This window comes from Orbicella faveolata, unplaced genomic scaffold, assembly GCF_042242905.1.
Source record: "Orbicella faveolata isolate gen_17 unplaced genomic scaffold, um_ofav_v1 contig_34, whole genome shotgun sequence".
Taxonomy (NCBI): Eukaryota; Metazoa; Cnidaria; class Anthozoa; order Scleractinia; family Merulinidae; genus Orbicella; species Orbicella faveolata.
The window spans coordinates 16,757,500-16,782,456 of NW_028301563.1; the positions used below are offsets into that span (position 1 = coordinate 16,757,500).

The window sequence follows — 24,957 nt, forward strand, 5'->3', positions numbered from 1 at the left end:
ATTGTTCGTATGCAGACGTGTTGTTCATTACGCTTGAGTAGTTTAAATTCTCATTTATATGAAAATAACACAATGGCCTTAGGATACAAAAAACAAACTTATTCATTATATCACAATATATTTAGACCCAAGGCCTATTTCAAACGTCGTGCTACTCACCGGGGTGCTACTGCTGTGTCGAACTAAATTCAAGAATTTAGCTCGGCACGACTACTTAGCACGGCAGGCCTTACCGCGCCGCACGCCAGTAGCGCAACTTGGCTTCAAACGGCGTGTTCTTGCCGTGCCGATCTGAATTCATAGCCTCCTGCATCAGCTGCCGTTGCTTTCTAGCATTTAAAATGGTCTTCAGCTAAGCAAACGTCTTCGGATCTCCTTCGCGACTGTATTAATTTTGACGTTTGAAACCACTACCGTGCTTTTATCACGTCACTGTCGGGCCAAATTCATTTGAGTTCGGCACGGCAGTAGCCGACGTTTGGAAGGGGCCTAAGAAATTCAGAACTGATGCTCTGGTGAAAGTCATTCTTTATGGCTTGCTGCAAAGTTCAACGATGAATGCAGAGTCTAAATAAATCTTGTTTACTCCAGTATCTTCCACTTCGCTTTCGATCCAGCTGCTTTCATTATTGCGAACTATTTTTTCTCCGCCTTCCTGCAAATTTCAATGAAGGGGATATCAACACGAAAATGACAAAAGTTTGTTTCCGCCCGCCATTTTCTTTCAAGAGCACTGTACACCGAGGCAGGAGATTTTGTTAGATTTCAAAGACTTGAATTCGTAGACTTCATGACTTTCGTCTAGTTCGCCGTATACGCCAAAACCACGTATGGACGGATCACATCAGCCTGATACCTTGTCAGTACACGCATTAATTCGTACTTTGACTCCTTATCAACCAAGTACTCATACGATCCTTTATCTTCTCCTTTGAGCAAATGTGGTTGGAGACCCTTCTGTACTCGTGTTTAAAAGAAATCCTACCTTAGAAGGCGATCTCTTGGCCTGGCTTTGAATCTTTTCAATCTCAATTTTCACATCTGCGGGTCCTACAAGAGCTTTCAGTGAGGTTAAGAACGGACTTTCCACCCTACATTCAAGATGCTTAAACTGAAGTAACAGGATCTTCGAGCTTATGACGGCTCCGCGTAGACTGACGATAGCTTGGTGAACATTCTGAACTGATGATATTGTAGGTAACTGTAACTCTGTGGCCCTCGTGAACAGGTTTGATGTCATGAATACAGTCGCTGTCAAATGCAGTCCACTGAATTCCGTTCGTATCTCCAGAGGTGCTGCGAAAAGTCGAAGACATGCTGCAAGCCATTATAGTTAACGAGCAACTCACCGTCTTTGAGGGGAAAGAAGACAAATGACCAGAATTCCTATCATATCGTGACTAAACCATAGTTCAAAGCTTCCATTCCAGAGAGCCTTCCAAGTTAAATGATTTTTACGATCAAACAACTTTGAATCGATCTCCTTGATCTTCTGCACAGGTACGTCTTCGGCGAATTGCGAAAATAACAACAAATAATCGTATTAAGCTAAGCTTTAAAACATAACCTCATTTCGATACAAGGATATCCTGATTTCGTTCCAAGTCTTAGGGGAATAAAAACTTTAGTCTTTGAACGTTTCGTTTCCATTTAAAATTGAATTAGAAAAAACTACCTCTTATACTACGGGGTTTATAAGATAGCTTCTACATTTATTTCACTTCGTTAATAGTGTCATTAACTAAATACCATTCTACATATTTGCACATGTTCCGGCAGAAACGACCCTAAGTGCTTACGTATAAATTAACTTTTTGACTAATTATATTCATTTAATTAATACTATACTTCTTCATAAACATTTTTCCTGTAGCAAAAATACAACGTCCTATTAATATACACAATTTGTCGACGAAGAATAAAACCATATGATAATTTGATATAACTTTCAAAATATTAAAATAAATAAAATACAATAAAACAAAATATATTTTAATCTAATTTTGGACTGAACTTTGTAGGTGTTTAAAAATGTCTAAAATTGGCGCAAAATAGCTAATTGACGCGTCGGACTTGGACCTCTCCGACATTTGCCACTTTAGAAACGAGCGGGAATCAGGAGCGAGTCTCATGTTTCAGGCGTTTGTGGACACTTACTATACGGAGAGACAAAAAATAAATATATCTTCTTAGGTGTTTTGGTGTATAGTATCGCTGTATATTTTTACGAGTTGTGCCGTATTTTGACGAGCCCGTAGGACAAACACGAGTAAAAATATACAGCGATACTAGACACCAAAACATCTAATAAGAGATTTATAACCCAACTGCTGTAGTCAATAAATTTATCAATGAAAGAGGGAGAGTGTTACAGTTTTGCGTGCGCGTGCCGACCTGTACGGCAAACAGGTTTTCTACTGTACAATATCGCTGTATATTTGTACTGTTATTTGGACGGTATTCGCTGCAGTTGGATAATAAAAACAACTAATATATTGTTCCCAGTAACCGTCCCACAAGCGACTGCCAGATGAAGCTCGCCTCGGGTTTTTTTCTGGTTTCTGAAGTGGCGAATGCAAATTCAGTCAGTGTACTTCAAAGACGGTCTTGTAGGTAAGCGTCACGAAGGATGACCCTACATGCAGCAAGAATTTGAAAAGAGACGAATCTAACCGATATATAAAGACGATTTGTTAGAGTGAGCGAACAAACATATCCTAAAGAAAGGTGAGGACAAAATGTCATTTCGTGCTTTAAAGAAACTTAGTTGGGAAGGAAAATTAGAAAACGTTCCTCCACCAAGGTATTTAAAATATAACCAATCAGAATACAGGAAGGACGTTACTCGACGGTACCATCCCCGACCGGCCCATGGTGTGCTGCGCGTGTGTCGCAGTGATAGTGTTGGCCACTGTGTTTGCTATGGCATGGTATAAAACAGTTATACAACGCTTTCCCGTAGTTTAATAACCTCTTACTAACCAACCGGGAGGGTCGTGCTGGGGAATATTGGCCTGAGATCTTCCCAGGTCCGTACAATATTTTCCACTACGGTCAATATTTCGCACTACTACTCGAGTAAGTTAGGTTGGCACGTAATTTATTATTTCGCATTTGCCGGCTTTCGAAAACTTGCAAAGAAAATACAAGTGACTCGTGGGATATACCACGATATACCACGAGAAAGGGTTGCATACATGTAACTAGACTAATCAAGGCCTTTCCTTTCAAAATGCCTGACGTATCATCACAACCAACGTTAACAAAATAAATTATGATCTCTCTGACTGTGACATATTTTCTTTTGTTAAAAGGTCCAGCTCCCCCATGTTAAGCAAATTTACTCTGTTATCTATTATGTCAACTAAACACATTTTGAACTCTCAACTGTTGCATTTTTTCTACTGTCAGAAGGTTAAGTTCTTTCATTATATGCCAGTTGATGATACTATAGCCCATGTCCGTTAAACACCACATGAGTTCTCTGACGGTGCCATGCCATCGTTTGAGCGTCACGCGACAACGATCCTCGCAATCAGCTCTTTCTTCTTCAATGCTATCCATGACAGCCTCCTTGACTTTTAGCTTACTAGCAAGTTTTCTCCATAAACGACCAACTTTTTCAGCGACCAAAGAACGTAAACTTTCATCGGGCGAAGTGTTGACCAATGCTTCAGCTGAAAAGATAGAATCAAATTAAGAAGCAACCACAAAGTTAGTCTACGGTATCAATTCTAACATTAGTTTATTTGCTCACGTAAGGCTTAAGAGTGTTTATAGTCCGGTAAACATCGCATGTGAGAAAAGGCTATGTAACATAAAGGGAGAGAAAATGTTACATATTTGGATTAGAACAAAAATGTTTGAAGCCTGAGTCAATGTAATACATGATGGAATAGCCAGACTCCTCAAATGGGAATACTTACTGAAACACGAGCCACCATCGCGGAAACAAAATGGCAAACAAGTTTCCCTAATTCATCCTCGTGTTTCCTTGAGGTTAACAACGCGCAGGATTTTAACTCGCTAAGATAATTGCGTTTACCTGTAAGGAGACGATCTGTGACGTGCTCCACTCCCTTCCCTTCCCCTTTCAGAAATCCAACAATGCTATTAAAACACCTTTGTTGATTCTCCAGTGACAGCCTTGCGAGATCCCCGAAGAAATCCGTTACATCAGCCCGTTTGGAGGTTCCCGTAATATGACGTTCATAAATGTCTCTCCGGTCTATTTCCTGTAAGACACCATTGCATGCCGCTAGCATTTGCGTCAAAGGAGCGTCGGTGAGGTCACTGTCATCTAATGGGACACCAAAGAACTCTACAGGAGTTTTCTATAAACGAAACATATCATTAGCAGTTTAGAAGCTTTCCACAAACAGGACTAGACTGGCGGCGGTCTATCGGGTGGGGAAAATCAGGCGAGATGTTTCAGACTAGAGGGAATTGGAACGAGACATGAGCGAGGACACTCACTATCGTATCTACGAGGCTCGTACCTCTCGAGGAATGTCTGTGTTCTTTTTGATTGGCCGGAGTGATCACTGTAGTTAAGGTTTTTCGACACCGCGATAGTGATACATAAATAAAGCAAAAACTTCCCTATCGAAACGCTTACCTCTGTATCTCTTGTTGGGGGAGGGAGGTCCATTTCCAGTCTGCACAACAAATTTTCTTTTTCCAGCGCTTGACTACTATAAAATTCGATAGTCAGTTCTCCGCGATCGATGACTTGCACTTTCAGAGTTCTCTTGAAGGAATTGTCCTTTTGAAACCTGTTAGAATAACTTCAGTTAAAATAGAGTGGCACAGAAACTTATTTAAGTTTAATCAGAATCGAAAATTGACATCAACAGTGGAAACACAAGACATATATGACGCCATTAAACTGCAGGTTTGGAATACCACAAGAAGAGTGCTCACAGCAACATGTGAGCGTACGGAACTCCAAATCCGCGAAATCAAAACAAATTTTCCACAACCTCTACACCCCTGGTGTGGAGCAGTGGGAAAAGTCATGTTCCCTAAATTATGCCAAAGGGTTCGTTCCTTTGACCCATTGGGTCAGAATCAACGATACAAGATCACTCGTATCACAGTACGTCAAAGGAGTTGATAAATCCTTGACCGGAGCAGATTCATCGGTTCCTTTGATAAACCATGATATAAGTGATCTTTGATGACTGACCCTGATCCGGATCATCACAAAGGAACGCATCCTCCGAGTTTCTTTAACCAAAATAACAAGAGATATTCTTAGTAAATGGTTTGAGCCTACGAGTATCAATAGTTCGTATAGTGTTATCGTCCGGGTGAGGGTAGTTCTGAAAAGAACTGTTGTTGGTGACTGACGTTTCGACAACCTGAGCGGAAGTCATCTTCAGAGTCAAGTGAATAGTTCTTGTCAGTCGATATGTTATAAGTCTGGTCCGTTGAACGTGATTGGTCAGTTTAGCCATGATGGTATTGGCTGAAAGACTCGTGTAAAGTTTGTCATCAGTCATTGGTGGGTTTCGATCCGTCTATTGTTAGTCAAATTAGTCGGTTTTTGGTCCGTCTATTGTTAGTCAAATTAAGTCGGTCTGTTGGAAGTCCGTTTGTCGGTTTCCCTTCCGTCAAGGATAAGTCGTTTGTAAGGCGCCGGTAATTGTTGACATCTGTTAAGTGGCGTTTGTTCTAGATTAGTGTACCAGCTTTCCAGAGTCAGACGTTGAAAATAGTTTGTACTGTAGGTTAAGCACTGAGCAGAGTCCCAGTCAATGTTGTGCTTTGTCAGTTGATGATGTACAGCAATGCGATTGTTGGCATCACCATTTCTCGTGGCTTGTTTGTGTTCAGTCGGTCTCGTGTTAAGGTTTCTGCCAGTCTCACCAATGTAGGAAGCCTGGCAGTCAGAGCGTTTGATCTTGTAAACTGCTCCCTGTCTGTTGTTAGGTTCGTCCCTGTCTTTCACGTTGGTCAGTAAGTGTCGTAACGTAGTTGTAGGTTTGTGGGCTACACGGATGTTGTAGGGCTGTAGGATCCGTGAGATGGTCTCAGAAGTACCCTTAATGTAAGGTATAGTCACTGTAGTAACAGGCGTTGGGTTCTTGTTCGTTGCGTCAGCTTCAGTAGGTCGGTAAATGTTTCATCGACTGACAAAAACTATGCAATTGACTCTGAAGATGACTTCCGCTCAGGTTGTCGAAACGTCAGTCACCAACAACAGTTCTTTTCAGAACTATCCTCACCCGGACGATCACACTATACGAACAGGAGATATTCTTGTTTGATTTTAAAGGAGCCTTTGGAAAACGGCCACAACGCGATTACAAGGTTGAGAGCAAAAGATGCGTTTAGATTTTAGTTCTCTTCAAATCAACAAGGAAGTTCAGCATTCCTGTTGGCGATATAAGTTCGATATATGCTCACTATAAGATAACAATTAACGATACACCTGAAACGTACTTAGGATTAAAGCCACCGTTTTTGACCATCATTGTCAAAGGTATCCAAAAAGCCCTCGAGATTTCCACGGAACACTTACATAGAAGGTACTTCAAGTTACTAACAGGGAACAAAATGGTCCTTAAATAAATTTAACCCGTGTCTTCAGAAATTCCCGTAAAAGTCCACTCCCTATTGCCTTACTTGAGGACGAAGTCTTTCAAACGATCCGGATTGGCTGGCTTTACTACGCCCTCTGAGAGGAACACATACGCCATATCATTATCCCGCATGGTTTCCCGTGAACTTTCCTCCTCTAGCAAGACTTCTTCCTCTTTGTCAATTAGCTGCCTCCTTTTGTCATTAGGACTGCAAAACAGACTAAGCTTTGGTGTAGACCAAATGCGAGCATTTGCTGGAAGACAAGCAGTAAAAACTACTGCGTGCCTAACACATTCTGTGTTGTAATCACCAGCTATTTGAATAGTCTGCGAGCTTGCTCTTGTTTCCTGAATTTTTGTTTCGGCTCCCCCTCCTTCTTCTCTTTCTCCTCTTCCTCCTGATATTTCTTGTCTCTCTTCTTCTCCTTCTCCTTCTCTTTCTCTTATTTGGACGACGTCCCCCTGCCTAATTCTAGAGTCGGGTGCCTGGTCATGGGCTACAAACTGAACGACTGATGTTGCGCACCACTCGAGCCAGCTCCAAAATCTGTAAGCAAAAACAAAAACAAAAAGGAATAAGATTAATTTCGTACGGGAGCAAAAGGCACAGTGTACACGCAAAAATCGCGTTATTCTTTCACTGAACTTTTCTCTCTGTTTTCGAAACATCAGGAAAAACAAACAAACAAACAAAGCAATGCGCGAGAACAATGAAGAGTGTTAACACCCGATGACAGAAAGCAGCGGCAGTGCAAGGAACGTTCGGGAACGGACGAATCGTTTTGGGCGCGTCGAGAGTACTTGGCAGATTGAGCCTGTCTTATTCCTAACCAAACCATTTAAATATATTTCTCTTTTTGTTATCTCTTGTCTTATTTTTGTTCTATAAAGCCAAGCATAAATATTTCTCCATACATACTAGGATACATGTATCTCAGATATGGACAAAGCTGATATTAGCAGCAACACAACCTTTGTATGAGTACTACACCGTACCAATGGCGTGTGCAAGGGCATATGTCTAACTCCTAGCTATTGTCAGAACTCGTTATTATTACACTACCGGTCATATTTAAGCTGACAATCACTCGAAACTCGAACCACTCTACTAGATCATCGATCCGCGAAACTCGAAAACCTGGAGTATCGGGTCCCGAGTCGTGTCGATTGAGTGACCAATGACTATCTATAGTGAGTACTGTACCCCTCAGTAACATACGAAAGACTTGTCCATTACTCGATAAAATAACAAGCATGAACAATAATGTACCAACCAACAAGTGTAATGAAGCCACACAACAAAAACACACTACTTTAACATACCCAGAGAAGTGTCTGACACTGAATCTGATGACAGTTTCATCAAAACTTGGAGGAGACTCCAAGCTATCTGTAATTTCAGTCCATTGACGATTTTCGCCATCAGACCGTTGAAATAGGACCCGGGCGCGGACCAACGACGAATCGGGAATTTTTGGCTTTTCTCTCAAAGACAAAGGCAGCTGAAGAGTTACCGGTTCCTGAAATTCAACTTCTTTGTCACACGAAATCCTGAGGATAGGCCCGGCCAACAGTTCCTTGCGTTTTATTTCTTTGCTGGGAAACTCTTGCACCTAACACACACACACACACACAAACAAAAAAAAACAAAAAAAAAAAAAGAATAGAATAGAATAGAATAAAACAGAAAACGCAACAAATTATTAAGCAAACCTCACCCGAAATACGCGGGAGACCAAATGGCCGGATAGTTAGTGTGCTGGACTCAGGATATAACGGTCTGAGTTCAAGCCCTGGCCGGGTTCACTGTGTTGTGGTTTTGGACAAGACACTTCTATCTCACAGTGCCTCTTTCCATCCACGCAAGCGTATAAATGGATACCGGAGAATTGAACGTCCACCCACTTTTTTCCTTGCGTGATAACTGTGTTGTGTTTAATTGTAGTCATCATAAACGTCCCCTAAATACCTAGGAAGCGAATCTATCCATGGACATCGCCTCAGTCATATTTTTTTTTTCTGGCTATGGCCCTGCTTAACATGATGTTTTCGTTTGTCGTTTCCTTTTGCCTGCCTAGACGGAAACAGGTTGTCAGTGAACCCAGTTACACTTAAGGCCAATTGAAAATATTTTTACTACACAGTTGTTTATTAAAAACTCACACGTACCTTGACAGTTACATGAAGTTGTTCTGTTACGTGAACAGCATTTTCGGGAATGATAACCTTGACTAAGGGATAGTCGGGAAAGGAAAGGCTTGCTGACGCAGAAGTAACGGTGAACTGGTAAGACTTGAGGCGACAAATTACCACAAATGTGAAGCACTGAGTAATCTTAGTCTCAGCAACAGGAAGGAGATAGTCAGGAAAATTACTGCCATAAGCTTCCTCGAGGTCTGACATAAAAAATATGTAGAATTGCAATTAATGTCGCCACAAATATCACCGTAGAGATATCTGAATCTTTAAAACCAAACATGAACCTTTAACTGTCCTAAGAAACAACAGTATCTTGAAGGTCGCACAGATATGAAATTCGAAGATCGTCACTAGTAGTCCGTCTCAATTTTTCGCCATCTGATGACTTTCGGATTTTCGAATTTTTATTCACCTGGGTGGTGTTAAAACACCCCGTTCTGTCTATCTAAACATAAAATGTGCTGTATTAAAAATTCTGAAATATTTCAGTAATTCCTTTGTTATAGCAAAGAATAGTTAAACACGGTTGAAAGGGTGCCGAAAAAGAATTAGATTAAAAACTTTAGATGGATCGTAAACACCAAATTGCAGAAAATATTGCCTGCTTCTGTTCTTAAGTTAGTTTTCTTACATGCATTGTTACAGAAGGGCGGCCTTTACCTGACAGGGATCGAAAATCAACTGTTTTATCGACGTCCACCCACTCATTCGTGTCCTTGTCAATCAACTTTTTCACTACCACCTCATATCCCTTAAGGTCAGACGCACTATGAGAAATGGCCAAAGTGACCTCCTTATTGAATGCAAGTCCTTCAGAAATGCCAGCTGATAGTTCAACCACATCGCTAACAATGGCTTCATTTTCTTGGAGAGGAGGGCAACAAGCTGAAGGCTTCCATCTATGAAGGGCCATCAGCCTGTCCTCACACACAGCATCAGGAGGAAATATCACGTGTGCCGCCACCTTTTTAAGCTCCCAGTGGTTGCCTCGTTTCGTCACAGTGTCTCTAACAAAACAAAACAAAACAAAAAATGGTGATACTGAATTCGTGTTTCCCACTGCTGATTAATCTGGCATCGCTATGTGGCAATTAAAATGGTACAAGTTGTTCAACAGGAAAGATTGACATATGGATCAAGTATGCACCCAATTTAGATTTCATTACTCCACGTGCGTCCACGAAGTACTTCAAAAAACAAGTGTAGATGTACTTTGAATTAATTCCACGTCAAAGACTCTCCCATGGAAAAAAAAATTAATAATAATTTCACTAAATCAAATTAACGAAAGCGAAGTAATTTTTATTCCGAGACTATTAAAAGTGTAGTCAGTCCACAAAAGAACTGTAGTAAAACAAGTAAAATTGCATACTTGAGTGCTTGAACATTTAGAATACACAAAAAGCTCGCCTTAGTCCAACAATAACTCAACATGTTATACCACTCGAAAACGATTCACAATATCGCAATGAAGGGAAAAAAAGTGTGGTATATAGATAATAAATATAGAAATAAGCAATGCAGCTTACTCACAAAAACAATAACAAAAACAATCCGAATATCCTCACTAAGCTAAAGGGGATTCGTGGGAGCTCAGCTATGTAAATAGTTTGAAATGCGACAAATATCCAGGGCACTGCTGGGAGAACTCAGACTTTGTTTCAAAGTAACTTCCTTCACTGGCAGTTTATACAAGTAAACTGAACACACACAAAAAAATAAATTTACTCGAGGATCAAGCTTCTGGTTTCTGCTTCACTGGCCTCAGCTTCGATGTCTATTTCTTTCTCAGATTCGACCTCATCAAACTCAACTAAAACCTCTTCCTCGCATTCCACGCCAATCTCCTCTTGAGATCCCACTTCGACCTCCTCCTCAGTTCTGACTTCAGTCTCCTCCTCAGATCCAACAACAATCTTCTCTTCAGATTCCTCATCAATTCCTTCTTCCTCTTCCTCTTCCTCGTCCGTCTTAGAAGACGGTTGTTTGGCTGAAGCTAACAAAAGAGACAAAAACAGCAGATAAAGAGCAACTTATGTTACATGCACATTCATGTATGCAAATCCATGTGAGTAGACATAACCCGAGATAATAAAACAAAAAAAGTATTATATTTCAAAAATACGCTTACGTATATTGAGGGCTTACAACATTGCTTTTTATAAGAAAAAAATGAAATTCTCTATTTGAAATAAGTGTTACCTTTAGGTCTCAATGAGGCCGATGGTTCGTTTGGATTCTTTCGGAATTCTGCAATGTTTTCCTCATGTCCAACATCGTTATACAGCTGTTCCACCGTGCTTTTGAGTTTTGCTTTGTCATAAGAGTACTCCTTCTTCCCAATAAAGTCTGGTCTCACAAGAACTCTTTTGTACAGGGCAAGCTTGATGTTTTTGTGTTTGGTGAGTTTATCATGCTCGGCAAGTTTAACGCAAAGCTCAATGGCCTTGTCCAAGATATCATCTCTTTTTCTTAGCATCTTGTTAAGTTCGCTGTTATCTGTTTCCTGGTCAAACTCCTCTTCAAATTCTTCCTCAGTAGCACTCTGCAGCCCTTCATAGAACCACAAGGCGTCCTTTTCTATTTCACCAATGTCACTCTTGTCACCCAGCAGGTACAATAACGCATCAATTATCTCTTTGTTGTACTCAGTGAAGCTAAACTGCTCCGAACGTTTCTCTTCATCCCAGAAGCGCTGGCAAAACTTCAAAGCATCCTTCCTAAATTCTTCAATCTTTTCCCTTTTTCCTACTCGATCACACACCTTCTCGACACTTTGAACAATCTTTCTCCACACAGGACTATGGTTTCCCGCAACGAGCAATTTCTCCATTTCCCATGCTTCAAAGAACAGATCTAAGGCTTTCTCGAATTCTTTTAAGTAGGCCTGAAGCAGTGCTCGCTGGAAAATGCTACGCACAGTATCTGGGTGGTTTCCGAGAAGCTGCATCCTTATGTTGTAAGCTCTGTCTGCATGTTCACTTGCTTCTCGATACTTCCCCTGAAACATAAGAGCATTGGCAAGGTTTCTACAGAAGTGTGCTTCATCGCTAAACCCTGAAACTTTGAGCTTTTCCAAAAGATTCAGGGCATCTCTGTAACACTCCGCTGCCTTCTCATAGTCTCCCTGACCCTCATATGCTGTGCCGATTTGATTCTTGTACATTGGCATGTCAATATGATACTCTGAACCGGCAATTTCCTCTTGCATGTTGTATGCTATTTTGTAGAACTCAAGTGCTGCCTCCGAATTCTGGAGGTGGGAATGGCAGTTTCCAATAGCATTGTAACACCTTGCAAGATCAGGATGACCTTTAAGGAGTTCTTCTCTAAATTGTAACGATAACTCCAAGCTTTCTAGTGCTTTCCTGCAGTCTCCCTTCTTCCAGTAGATCTCCCCCTCAGAATACAAGTGAAGTCCCTTACTGAGTCTGTAAGATTCACTTGATTTGTCTTGAACTTTCTCTAACGAACAGGACGCTTCCTTCAACACTTCAAATGCTTTCTCAGTTCCATCATGATCTAAAACTTGCCGAGCTTCCCAGCATTTCAACTGCGCCCGGAATAGAGAATCTGTACAAGAACAAAAAAAAACACCTTACAGGTATGAATGAAATAGTATATATGGACTGACTTTTTTCAGTTTCAAAAAAGGAAAACCAGTAGCAAGTACACATACATGAACCCCACTTCCTCCAATTACCAACATCAAGTAAACCCTATAAGTTCGCTGGTGTCTTGCATAAGAACACAACTAAGTCAGACCCTAACCATACTCAATTCTGACTGGTCGACTGCTCTAGAGATCACTACACACAAATCATCAGGCGTTTCCATCACCTTCTGCTGTACACAGGAGCATCAGGTAGATACTAAGTATTCAGGGTCCTAAAATGTTAGATTCTACAGTACTTCAACATTTCAAGTATCCTTGCAACGAATACAAGCTAGGGAGAAAAAAAAAAACATTTGAGACAAGGGACATTTTCTTAATAAACACACAAGAACTACAAACTTCTTAACCTCGCTCGTGAGCTATGTGTGGCTAGTCATACCAAGAGGATAAAGTTAGTTGGTGTAAGTGTAAGGAACAATGATGGAAGGCTTTACTTCGAATGTATCAGTTCTCTTCAACAATAATTGTTGGATTCAAACTGTTCAGACTGGTGAGTCTATTAGGAAATACTTGCGAAAGATCGCATTCCTTGTGGTTAAACACCAATTTCAGATCTTTTCATCGCCTATTCATGTAAATCACCTACATAAACTTTGAGTGATTTTTTTTCTCCGAGAAAGGGGCAACGATGAGGACCAGGGTGGGGTATGTGGGTGTGGAGAGGGGGAGGGGGGAACTCAAAGGTCTGAAATTTATGGATTATGTTTGTGTACGTAACTACGCCCAAGGAAGGTATTTTTATCTGATTTGATATGACCCTATAATTGCTGTATTGTTTAAAGTATTTTTTCAACCATGAATTTCAACTATGATTTGTTTGGGTTGTTTTTGTGAGCAAGGTCCAATACAAGGTCCCTGTCCACAGAAATGTTTACATGTACACAACCACGAATATTATCACAAAATATAACTGTCATAAGTATAAATTTACTAGCGTTCTATCACGAATGCCGTTCTCTGATTGGCTACGTAACTATCTATTCTGTGATAGATAGTGAGTAGCGCAGCAGTGGGCCCTTGTTAATAAAATGACGGTCGCTTCTTGGCGTTTTCCAAGTGTCTGTGAGGAGGATTTCTATAAAGTTTTGAATGACTAGTAGATATATATCAACACTATTGGATTATTCGCTCTCGATTTCTACGCGTGATAGTTGACTCGGGCTGCGTCCTCGTGAACTATCACGCGATAGAAATCGAGAGCGAATAATCTAATTGTTAAATAGTGAACTTTTCCATTGGTTGTTGCTTTGGTTACAATGTAGGACCAAGTAGCTTCTTTAACTTAACATCATAGAAAGCATACAGTATTCAGTATTGCTGTGTACAGTACCAGTTACCTCAAGCTCAATTATGGAAGTTGCTCACATGCATATTGCGAATAAAAGTACGGCTACGAATACCAAATACAGTGCACCGCATATACCGGTAATCAAGGTTCGTAAGAAAAAAAAAAAACAATCCTGTACTGCAGTAAAAATCGAGCTGTGCTACCGAAACTACACGATTCGCGGCTAAAAAAAGACAATAACGTAAAATAAAGTATAGTAAGGTTGTTTTGTCTCTTCTAATACTTAACTAGACAAATCTGGGTTTGACGATTTGACGCTGGGCAGCATATTTTGATCAAAATAGCACAACCATTTTCCTACCAGGCGATCCGGATCAAACAAGCTGCCGAACTCGAGCGATTAATTTTTGAAGCCAAATTAAAAGCTCGAAGACACAAAATGTTTCACTTTTATTTTCAATTTGACATGTTTTTTTATTTATTTATTTATTTATTTAATTATAAATCCCTTTACGTGAATACTAAGTGCCGACTTTAGTGAGATTCAATGGCCTTCCTGTTATCATGGAGAGTACAGGAGAGTACAGTATTTCCCGCCTGCTATATCCTGATTGGTCCATTCAAATTCCAGGCGCACCGGCCGTATCCAAGGCAGTCCTTAAATATAGCCTCCTAAGAATGGTGCTTGAAAATATTATATGGATCAAGGCAAGCGTGAAAGCGGAGTTCCCAGGCTTACGTTGTTTACCACAGAGGACACAAATTACCACCCTCACTAACGTTTTAAATTCAAAACTCGAATCGAATGGCCTCCACTGTTGATCGTGGCCGCAAGTTTTCATAGCGTATTTTTTCAGCTCCTGTAATATTCAAGAAAACGTTAAAGCTTTTCGGCTCACAGGGCTACTCTGGTAACAAAGACTGACTTAACTTTTCCAACACTCTCTTTAAGATTTGTGGATTTCGCAGTTCAATTCTGCTTTCGCTCTAACTTTTCATTCCACGAGAAGCGACTTTCGAGTCTAGTTTGACAGTGACATGATTTTCCTGGACCAATCACAATTCTTCGCTGCGCATAGCAACCAATGACATTGCTTCATTTTGTATAGACTACAGATTTCGTTAACTTGCTATTTTCGTGTTTGTCAAAGTGGGTAAAGGCCGGCTTTCGAGTTATGTTTAAAGATTTTGAAATGAAAAAACTTTTTCGGAAGTAGTTTGTTTCTTTATTATGTAAAACAAATAGATTCCATGTTGCCGTGCGTCTGTTCAGCAATAGCATAAATCTACTAGCGTTCTATCACGAATGCCGTTCTCTGATTGGCTACGCTACTCACTATCTATTCTGTGATAGATAGTGAGTAGCGTAGTAGTGTGTGCTTGTTAACACAATGACGACCGCTTCTGTGCGTTTCTAGAGGTGTCTGAAGAGTATTTAGATAAAGTTTTGAACGACTAGTAGATTTATACTAAAACAATTAGATTATTCGCTCTCGATTTCTATGCGTGATAGTTGACTCTCGGGCTTCGCCCTCGTCAACTATCACGCAATAGAAATCTCGAGCGCATAATCTAATTGCTAAATAGATCACAGATGACGTAAAATGGATAGCTGAATTCACTACACAAACAACTAAAGAGACATACATCGGACTTTGTGACACTCCATTTAAATTAAGAGATAGAAATCATATATTCTTATTTCGAAATGATAAGTATAGAAGCGCAACTGAGCTTAGCAAGCATATATGGACCCTGAAAGACTGGAACATTGAGTAAAACATCAAATGGCGTGAGATAAAGGAGGCTAGATCTTATTCAAACGTTACAAAGTAATGCAATTTCTGTTTATGGGACAAATATTTCATTTTATGTAAGCCCGAAATGTCAACCCTAAACAACAAAAATGAGCTTATATCATGCTGAAAAATGTCATCACTTAATTAGCCATAGTATCTCGATTGCCGCGCCACGTAACACACCTATTATGTATTGTTCTGATTTTTTCAAATATCTTTCCCTGTAAACGTTTTTTCTGGTAGTTGCCTGATGATTGCCTCGGACGAAGCATGTAACTCTGAGTAGCAAGTAAATGTCTATAGCTTTCTGAAGACCTACATCCTCCTAAATGCCAACTAGTCCAGCTGTTTACTTCTATTGATATGTCTGTATATTTGTCTGTATTCGCCAAAACATAGCCACAGAATTTGCCTCGTCATTGATAATCTTGATACAATTCTGTTCTAGAGCTAGCTTTCCACAAGGCCTATCGTGGTTCAAATAATATATAGATTTAGCAAAACCTAAAAGCGGAGCTCCTGGGCCGGGTTGCGTGACGTCATCGTCGTCGTCTTCGTCGAGCGTACGCGCCCACGAGCAGTACCGCTAGCCATTTTTACCGTGAGAAAAAAGATTCATGGTTTGCTAAGAGTGTGGGGCTTCGCTTGGCGATTCTTCGGGCTGCCGGGGCTCCGCTAAAATAAAATTACTCTCCTGTATGCCTTTTCAGGCCAGGAAGAATATATTCACCGTCTTTTCATTGAATTATGAATTGTACAATTTAATTAAGAGAGCTTTCAACATGAAATTAAACTTTAAATCAACGCAAACGTACACACATTAAAACCGCGGCGGAGAGCTGATCTGTAGCTTTCTAAAGACCTGCATAGTCCTAAATTGACTGAACAAGAGCTTCCTACATCGAGAATTGATTGGACTTCAACCAAACTAGGCCATAATTGTGAGTTAGTGAACACTCCGCATGTTGTCAGTACTTCAATTATCGACTGAAAACCAAGCAAATAAATCTTTACCGCGCTAGCGAATCACAGACAGTTTTGATAGTTACCTAGACCGAAACCGCCTACAATTAGTAAAACAAGGAACTGCTACTCACAATCAGCTTTTGACGAGATTTCCTTCACTCTGTTCGTGGCCATGTTTTGCTCGCAAATAGCAATGTCCCGGATGTGCTTGAATTTTATCGAGCGGGAAAGTGCGATATCAACTCTACAACAGATTTTTAGTCTTTAGCCGCATCAAAGTTCAGGCCAAACAACGCAAGTAGCAGCTAGAACCGTCTGGCCCATTACACTTCTAAAGCTCTTTGCTTTCTAAAGTAAGCACAACATTGTCGCTACAGTGCAAATGGTCTACTCATTACGGGGCTAAATGTCGACCCGTTTATACATCTCAGGGCCGTTCCATGTACGATGATGGACGACGCTTGCTAGCAAATCGTTAGATTGCACCTTCATTGGGCTTAATAATATCCTCAGGCAGACTTCCTTTAGACAGCGAGTCACCGCGCAAACTAAAACTCAGACCAGTGTAGCCTGGGCTAAACTTAACACCAGTTGAAAAGGGGAGGGGAGAGGGGTAGCAATAAAAAAAAAATAAAAAAAAAAATAAATACATAAATAAATAAATAAATAAATAAATAAATAAATAAATAGAAATTAGATAAATGAATGAAACATGCAGGAAGAAGTCTTCGACGTTTCATGCCCAGCTAGGTAGCCTTTACAAGCTGCTGCCATTTGGAAAGCAAAAAAAAAAAATTCACAGATTGCATGAATGAAGGGGTTCAAATATGCAGGCATGTTTTCAGAAAATCAGTCAGATATATATATAATTTTTATATCGATGGTAACAAGAAATTATTTTCTAGAGATGAAAAAAAGTAATAAAATACATGTAGTACGATTATCACTACTCATGCCTTTGATGGTTAAATCTTGTGACAATTTAAAGCATTTAAAATATGTGAAACTTTACACTACTTAATAATAATAACTGTAAATATTTAGGTTAGACAGGTTAACTACAGTGCACTTCAGTTATTTAACTATTACCAATGAGAGCCCTGTTAAAACTACGTTACATAAACAAGATATAAAATAAATCAATATAAAAAAAATAATTCAGTAAAATGTATAGCTTCAATATTAGACCTTTCCATTTGATCTAATATTCCTAATTTAACTATTACTAATGCCAGCTCTGTTAAAACTATAGTTACACAAACAAGATATAAAATGAATCGAAATAAAAAAATTAATTACATAAAATGTACAGCTTCAATATTAGACCTTTTTACCTGATCTAGTATTCCTATATAACTGGTAGTGAAACCACAGATTTGTGTCTGGTTTGGTTCAATGGTACAGCGTAGCTGAGAAATCAGCTTCCATTGAACCAAACCAAACACGGTATGTGTAATGTGTCCATACATTATCTGTAATAGTGCACCTGTAAATGATCTGGAATTAAACAGATAATTTTTACAGCTTGAATAATTTAAAGCTATGGATCTTAAATTAGGCAGACAGTATCTCTATGATTGATGTCAAAACATCAATATTGTTTTTGGACAGGATTATATCAAGCATCTCCATGCATGATTGTTAAATAGTTACAAGTAATTCTTGTACATATATTCTTACTTGAAATGCTACGATAACTCAGCTTAGGTACCAAGTGTGCCTTATTGATAAACTGACAGACTGACTGACTGACTGACTGATTGATTAATTGATGGATTGATTGATTGATTGATTGATTGATAACTTTATTTATACATGGCAATTTAAAACAATGAAATATCTAAGTCTATCTAGCTAAACTAGCTAATAACTAATACAATAATTAAAAGCTTCTTTTCAAAGATGCTGTGTCTCAGTCAAAGCTGTAATGATCTTAACCACCATGGGGTTGCTGGTTCAAATCTGGTTGAAGCAATATTTTATTGTCTTCTTTTTTGGGGGGGGGGAGGGGTCTTTCATTTGTTTGTTTGTTTATTTTGCAGTGGATTAACAGCAGCAGGATAATGATTCTCCAAAGCTTTTTTATCATAGCTTATCATAGTCTGTCGGTATGACAACAAAATTTCCAGTTCATATAAATAAAGTGAGATGGCAACGACTACAAGTTCAAATCAAACATTATTGGCAAAGAAACTCTTGCAAGAGATCCCTCTGGCTGAACTACATGTAACTGCTGACAAGTTTACTCCCCCTAACAAGAGATCCGAATCATAATCAAAATTAATGGCTTCACGATTACTTCTGTGCAGCAAGTCAGAAGTGGGCCTTGAATGAACTCTGTATGATCTCAGCCTCAAACTGCTGTGATTTGAGTGCTTGCAAATTACAACTTAATAATGAACCAACACAACTCAATTCAGTATTAGGGTCAACAGCTCCACATCTTTTAATTACATTATTAATACTTTCTGACCATATGGACTTAGAATCTAGGGTTACTAAAGAAAGGATTAAAGAAACAAAAAACAAAGTTTCAAAAAATTATGAACCTAATTCCCCCCCAAAAAACAAGAAATATATATAAGAAACCATAAACATATGGGACAATCCTGTTTGTGGGACTGATTGCCCCTAGATGAATGAAAAACTACATGCATGCAATAAGAATAAATAAAAGCGTCAGAGTAAGAAAAAAAAATCTTATTTAAAACGTCAATGGTCCAATTGTGTACATACTTGCTAATTTCACCTTGCCCATTCTATATGTATTGCTGGTGTATATTTTCTGCTACAGCCTTGATCATATGATTGACCATATTAAATTACAACTGTATACTTGTCACAGGGTTTTGCATATAAAAGACAAAAAGGTACAAATGTACCTTGCCTGCACCCTACCTGACCGTCCATCATCTTCACACACCTCGGCCCAGGAATGAAACAGCTTGATCTGTTTGTCTTCAGTCAACATAACATTGAAAAGAGATGCAATCAAGGCATTCTCACGAAACTCTCCGGGAACACTGAAATATTCTGGCTGCAAAGAGATCTCAAGAGTAAACTCATAGTTTGCTCTGTCACTCTCAAACCATTGGAATGCTCTAACATACTCAGGGTCTATCAGTTTTGCAATCTTTTCCATCTTTGCCATAAAGTACTGATGGAAACGTCCCTTAGCTTCCAAGTAAGCCATGTGGAATTTTTCATCATCCTTGATACTGTCTGCATATTTTCTTAAAAGTGGGTGAATGTCATACAATCTCTCCTTGGCTTCTTCATTAACCACAGAAATGATTGAACTAGTTACCAGCCCCTCCAGCCGAGCTAGAGCCTCTGCCTGATTTTCTGGGCTGATGCCGAGGATCTCAGCAGCTGTGGAAACAGAGAAAGGGCCACAGAACAATGAAATTGATACAGCAGACACTTTTAAGCTATCAGTGGGAAGTAAATTGAACATTTCTCTTATTGTTGAGAACTGGACCTCATCAAGTCCTTCTTCTTCAAAATTAAATGGCTTTTCTTTAGCGTCTTCTTCCAATTTTGATTCCCGAACTTTAGCAATAAGATCGTCCGGAGATTTTCGTTCTTGTCGCAAAATGGCAGCTAAGCCTTTCAAAAGAAGTGGTTTTCCATCGGAGATGCCAATTAGCTCATCCATCTGTTGGGTGTTTACATTAACCATTCCTTTGGAAACCAGGATTTCCTCTGAAGAGGAACTTTCAAGAGACTTCACCTCAAAATTGTCCACGCTCTTGGCATCTTCCAATGGATTCCTGGATGTCAGGAGCACTTTTAACGATGTTTCTTTCTCTTTCCCGTCATATCCTGAAAGACGTCCTAAAAATTGCAAAAAAGCTCTTTTCAAGTTCTTGCCTTCCTTCCCTTGTCCAGCAGTAAACTGATCAACATTATCGAGTAAGAAGAGAATTGGCTGATTTAACACTTGAATCTTCTCGTTAATTACTGTAACAACAGAATTCAGGTCAACGTAGCCCATTGCAACAGTAAGTCCAAGGGAACTCAACAAGTTCAGATAAATCGCCCTCATATCTTTAGCCTCTCTTAGATCAAAAACAAAGTTCTTTCCTCGCCATTTAGAACAAACTCTCTTTGCTAGTGTTGTCTTTCCAACTCCAGCCGATCCAAACAAGTTCACAACCAGCGACCGTTCTGTAGTTTCGAGTTTTTCCGTAATTTCCCCGAGCTCCTTTTGTCGCCCTGGCAATTCCTTCTCTGGATCAACGTGTTCCTCCAGAGAGTCCTTAAAGCTTTTGATCATTTGCTTGATCTGTTCTTTCTGTTTCGATTTCGGCGCTACATACTCTTCGATCAGGGTGAGTTTGTTGTCAGACAGAAATCCATGCTTCGATAAAAGTTGCAAACTTGACAACAAGTCTTGATTATCGAGCGAATTAAATTTGCCTCCATAATTCCTTTTCAGTGATTGCACAACATCTTCTGATTCTGTTGGGTTAAACTTGAAAGATATGTTTGTAAAGAGTTCTTGATACCCTGGTGGGCTTCCGCTGACTGCCGCCATCTTTAATTGTACTGCTGACCGAAATACCTGAGCCGTCGTCACAGTGATATGTGTATCCCCGTGATATGTGTATCCCCGTGATATGTGTATCCCCGCACACATATCACTAGTGATATGTGTATCCCCCGTGGGGATACGAAAACACTGATACGCGCCTGGGCATTCAACCAGGGGCACCCAACGACCGTTTTCTCTCTAATGCTGTTAGATGCTGTTTTAGGCTATCTGGAGTACTTTTAAAGCTCTGTAGGTTAATTTTAGGTTGCACTAAAAAAATTTTATCTGTTCGGATATTCTAGGGGAACTTGAGTATTCTCGAATTTATTAGGGCTTTTTTGTCCATTTCCCGAAAACCTTAGGTCTTATCGCCTTTCCGCAAATGATAGCTGACCTTTTGTCGCCACTCAAAACGACATTTTCAACAGTCCGAAAACAACAGACATTAAATTTCTCATATCACGAAAGTTCGAGGTGCCAATTCTCTCAAGAAAATCAGAGGGGATTAAAGGCCTTCCGAACAGATAATTTACCGAAACGATCCGTTGGGTGCTCCTGATTCAACGAACAAAATGGCCACTCGGTTGCGAGGTTCCAACGAGCGCTGTAAAGAGTAAGAGAAACCAGAAATGAATTCGCGCCCAACGGAGCATATTAGGATTTCTTGAGTTTGGTTGAGTTCCAACCGACTCGATTGTATATCTGACTAAAACTTCGAACAGCGGATACGCATATCACTAATTATTTCATGGCGCAGTGATCTCAGTGTGTATCTCCTAAACACAGCCGTTAGATTGGCTATCTACCTGATCGACGAAAATGGCCAATTATTGCCGAAACGTGCTGGCTGCTTACTTGCTACGACGTTTATACCCAGGTTGAGGTTTGCGGAGTTTGCAACTCGAATGTCTAAATATCTAAACTGAAATCGCGTGCAGGGGATACACATATCACTAATTATTTCATGGCGCAGTGATATGTGTATCCCCATAAACACAACTGTTATAATATAGCGCATCAACCTTGTCAAAACTGCAGGCAATATTAGCACCCGACGTTTTTACACGGCTTGGGTTTACTCGATAATTCCACTAAAAACGCGTGCACGGGATAATAAGGGATACACATGTCACTGATTATTTCATGAACTAGTGATATGTGTATCCCCATGGACACAGCTGTTATATTGGCTTTCTACCCAAGAAGAAAAATACCCATTACTTTTGCATTGTCAAAACTGGCTTGCTAGAAATATTCACACCCGACATTTATTCATAGCTTGGGATTTCTGGAGTTTCACTGGCCTCGGTTGTACACGACCGCATGCAGGGGATACACATATCACTAATTATTACATGGCGCAGTGATATGTGTATCCCCTGAAGACGGCCGTTATCTAGGCTAACTGCCGAAGAATAAACGTCGAATATTATGAAACGTGCTAGCAATATTCGCAGTATAGCAATGTATACAGCTTGAGACTTAACATATCTTACAAAAAGTCGAACTGAAAAGCGGGTTCAGGGGATACACGAGTGCCACTAATCATTTTATGGCGAGCGGGTCGAAGCAGTGATATGTGTTTCACTCCACGAATAATTCAGATGCAAACAAGGCGATAAACAGTGGAGAATATGCGTTACTCGAGGGGTGAGAATGCACCGCGCAATTAATATCGTCCTAGAAATCCCGTGCCGTGAAACTCAAATTGAAATATATCTAGATCCATTTGGTGTTCAACTTTAAATTCATTATATCCTGCTCGCAGAAAACCAGTTAGGATCAAGAACACAATTCCAGCAGTAGATACGTAAGCTTTTTCAACTACAAAAATTGAGATTTGTGTTTTAAGTCTGTTTGGGTTAGTCGTTCGTCCAGTAAGCGACCGGACGACGAGAGCGCTTTCAAGGAGGATATTGCTATTTAAAGTAGAGGGGAGGGGGGTGGGGGATACACATATCACTGGTCGCCATTTTGGAGGGGATACACATATCACTAGTGATATGTGTGCGGGGATACACATATCACGGGGATACACATATCACTGTGACACCGCAATCGGGAAAAATAAACGTCACGCAAACGGGAACTTGAGAGAAAGAGTCACGCAACCTCTGCACGCGAACCATTAGACGAGTCCGATCAGCTGCTTTTCAAGTCTTCCCAAGTGAATTATTTTTCGAAAGGATCGATAAACATTCGTTTCCCATAGAGGCAAAAATATACTATGCTGGAAAAGAAAAAAAAAAAAGAAAAAGAAAAATCTATATGGTCTGACAGACTGTAAACAAGATAGGTATTTCAACGGTCCAAAACGGATCAGCAAACCGTTTCACACTGTCACACATGTAAGAAAGTTTTCGGCCCGTATTCTGACCAAAACCAGATTTAACGGTGTGTCAAACCGTACGGAGAACGAGGCTGTTTGTACCAGACCTTAATTATCATTTTGCGAATATTCTACATGAGCTCTTACTTCCAATTAAAAATGAGTAATGAAATCTTTAATGGATAGTCTATGCAACTAAACTAGAGAATAGGCGAGCGCTCTCTGAAGTCATTCAGCTTCACTAACGCCATTCGCTACATCTGGTGTTACGTACTTCAATAATTTCCAGCAATGTATCTTTACAAAATTATAATAGTAAGATGGTCGATAGAGATACCAAACCTATGTTCTGTTGTATCGGCACCTATTGACAACCATTGTAGTTCCCGACATCTTAACAGAATTACTTTAAAGGGCGATTGATTGCCTAGGTAACAAAACAGGGATTAATTTTTAAACGGCCTTTAACTCTATTTAGACCGTGTTTTGTTTGATATTTTTCTCATAAAACATCAAGTTCCAATGATATGACATATATGATATGAAAAAAAGTTATAAACGGTTAAAGTAAGCTTGTGTTAAAGCACTCCCCGAAATTAAAAATTGGCATGACTGTCGCTCTCTACGATTTCTTCTTTCGGAAAGGGCGGCTCTGGCATAGGCAATAAAGGTATGGTTGAAGAAGAGCCGCTTCGTTTAAGACGTTTTGATTTAACTGAGGATGGAATAGTAAAAGATGACAACGATGATTAACCCTCGGACGTACAAGCTCACTCATAACCCCACTATGGTACAAGGGGGGAGGGGGGGTGGATGGAAACCCCCCTCTTGGTTTTCGTTCTGTTAAGGCAGAGCGAAATAAATTTACATTGATTAGACAACCTTAAGCTTGGTCTACAAGATGATACCATTTTTGTTGGTAATGACGTCATACGACGTCAAATGACGTCATTTAACAGGCCATCTTAGATCGACCATCTTGGATCCGCCATCTTGGATTTTACTATTTCTTTAAAAAAATGTCAACAAATAAAGGAAATTAACACAAAATAAAGCATTTTTAAGAATACTTATGAAATGTGCAAATTCATGAATTTCTGTTATTTGATGAAGAAAACTGGAAAAACCTAAAGAATTATCTCAAAGGAGCTGATTTTTAGTGAGCCCTACATGGAATTTGATGGTTGCCATGGCAACGTCAAAAAATGAGGGACACCCAATTGACATAACAAAATTTCCACAGAGAATGACGGAACAGCTACTGAAAGTTTCAGCCCCTTCGAGTAAATCGTCTTTTCAAAACTTTGGAAAACCTTATAAAGGTAGGGATGGCATCCACCCCCACCCCCACCCCCTCCCCTGAGGGTCAACTTAATCGATCTGTCGCAATGCTAAGTAGTTTTCGCTTCATTGGCCCTTTCTTTGTTTTCAGATCGATTTCTCGGAATCCGTAAACAGCTTCTCGGAAACCATAAAAGAGAGATCTTGATTTCGGGATAGGCCAAGTTTGTTTTGACAACCAAAAAACACCGTCAGATTCCTGTCATCAGTTGACCGCATCAAGTGCGACCTACTT

General features: G+C 39.8%; 1 protein-coding gene across 1 annotated transcript; it reads right to left on the reverse strand.

Annotated features, from left to right (window-relative positions):
• Window positions 1-1,691: 1,691 nt before the first annotated feature.
• Window positions 1,692-21,084, reverse strand: LOC110041579 (uncharacterized). Its single transcript, XM_089299081.1, has 10 exons — window positions 19,414-21,084; window positions 10,989-12,359; window positions 10,515-10,782; window positions 9,447-9,793; window positions 8,757-8,983; window positions 7,911-8,200; window positions 6,631-7,134; window positions 4,619-4,775; window positions 4,046-4,334; window positions 1,692-3,677 (listed from the first exon to the last, which is right to left on the reverse strand). The coding sequence occupies exons 1-10, from the start codon at window positions 21,053-21,055 to the stop codon at window positions 3,361-3,363; spliced, it is 5,412 nt and encodes a 1,803-aa protein (XP_089155207.1). The 5' UTR covers window positions 21,056-21,084; the 3' UTR covers window positions 1,692-3,360.
• Window positions 21,085-24,957: the final 3,873 nt, after the last annotated feature.

Coding starts and splice junctions, on each gene's coding strand:
- LOC110041579 (XM_089299081.1), bottom strand. CDS start 21,055: ATGGCGGCAGTCAGCGGAAGCCCACCAGGGTATCAAGAACTCTTTACA. Junction 12,360..19,413: donor TGAAGATGATGGACGGTCAG/GTAGGGTGCAGG, acceptor GTTCTTGTACAG/ATTCTCTATTCCGGGCGCAG. Junction 8,984..9,446: donor TGATTTTCGATCCCTGTCAG/GTAAAGGCCGCC, acceptor TTTTTATGTCAG/ACCTCGAGGAAGCTTATGGC.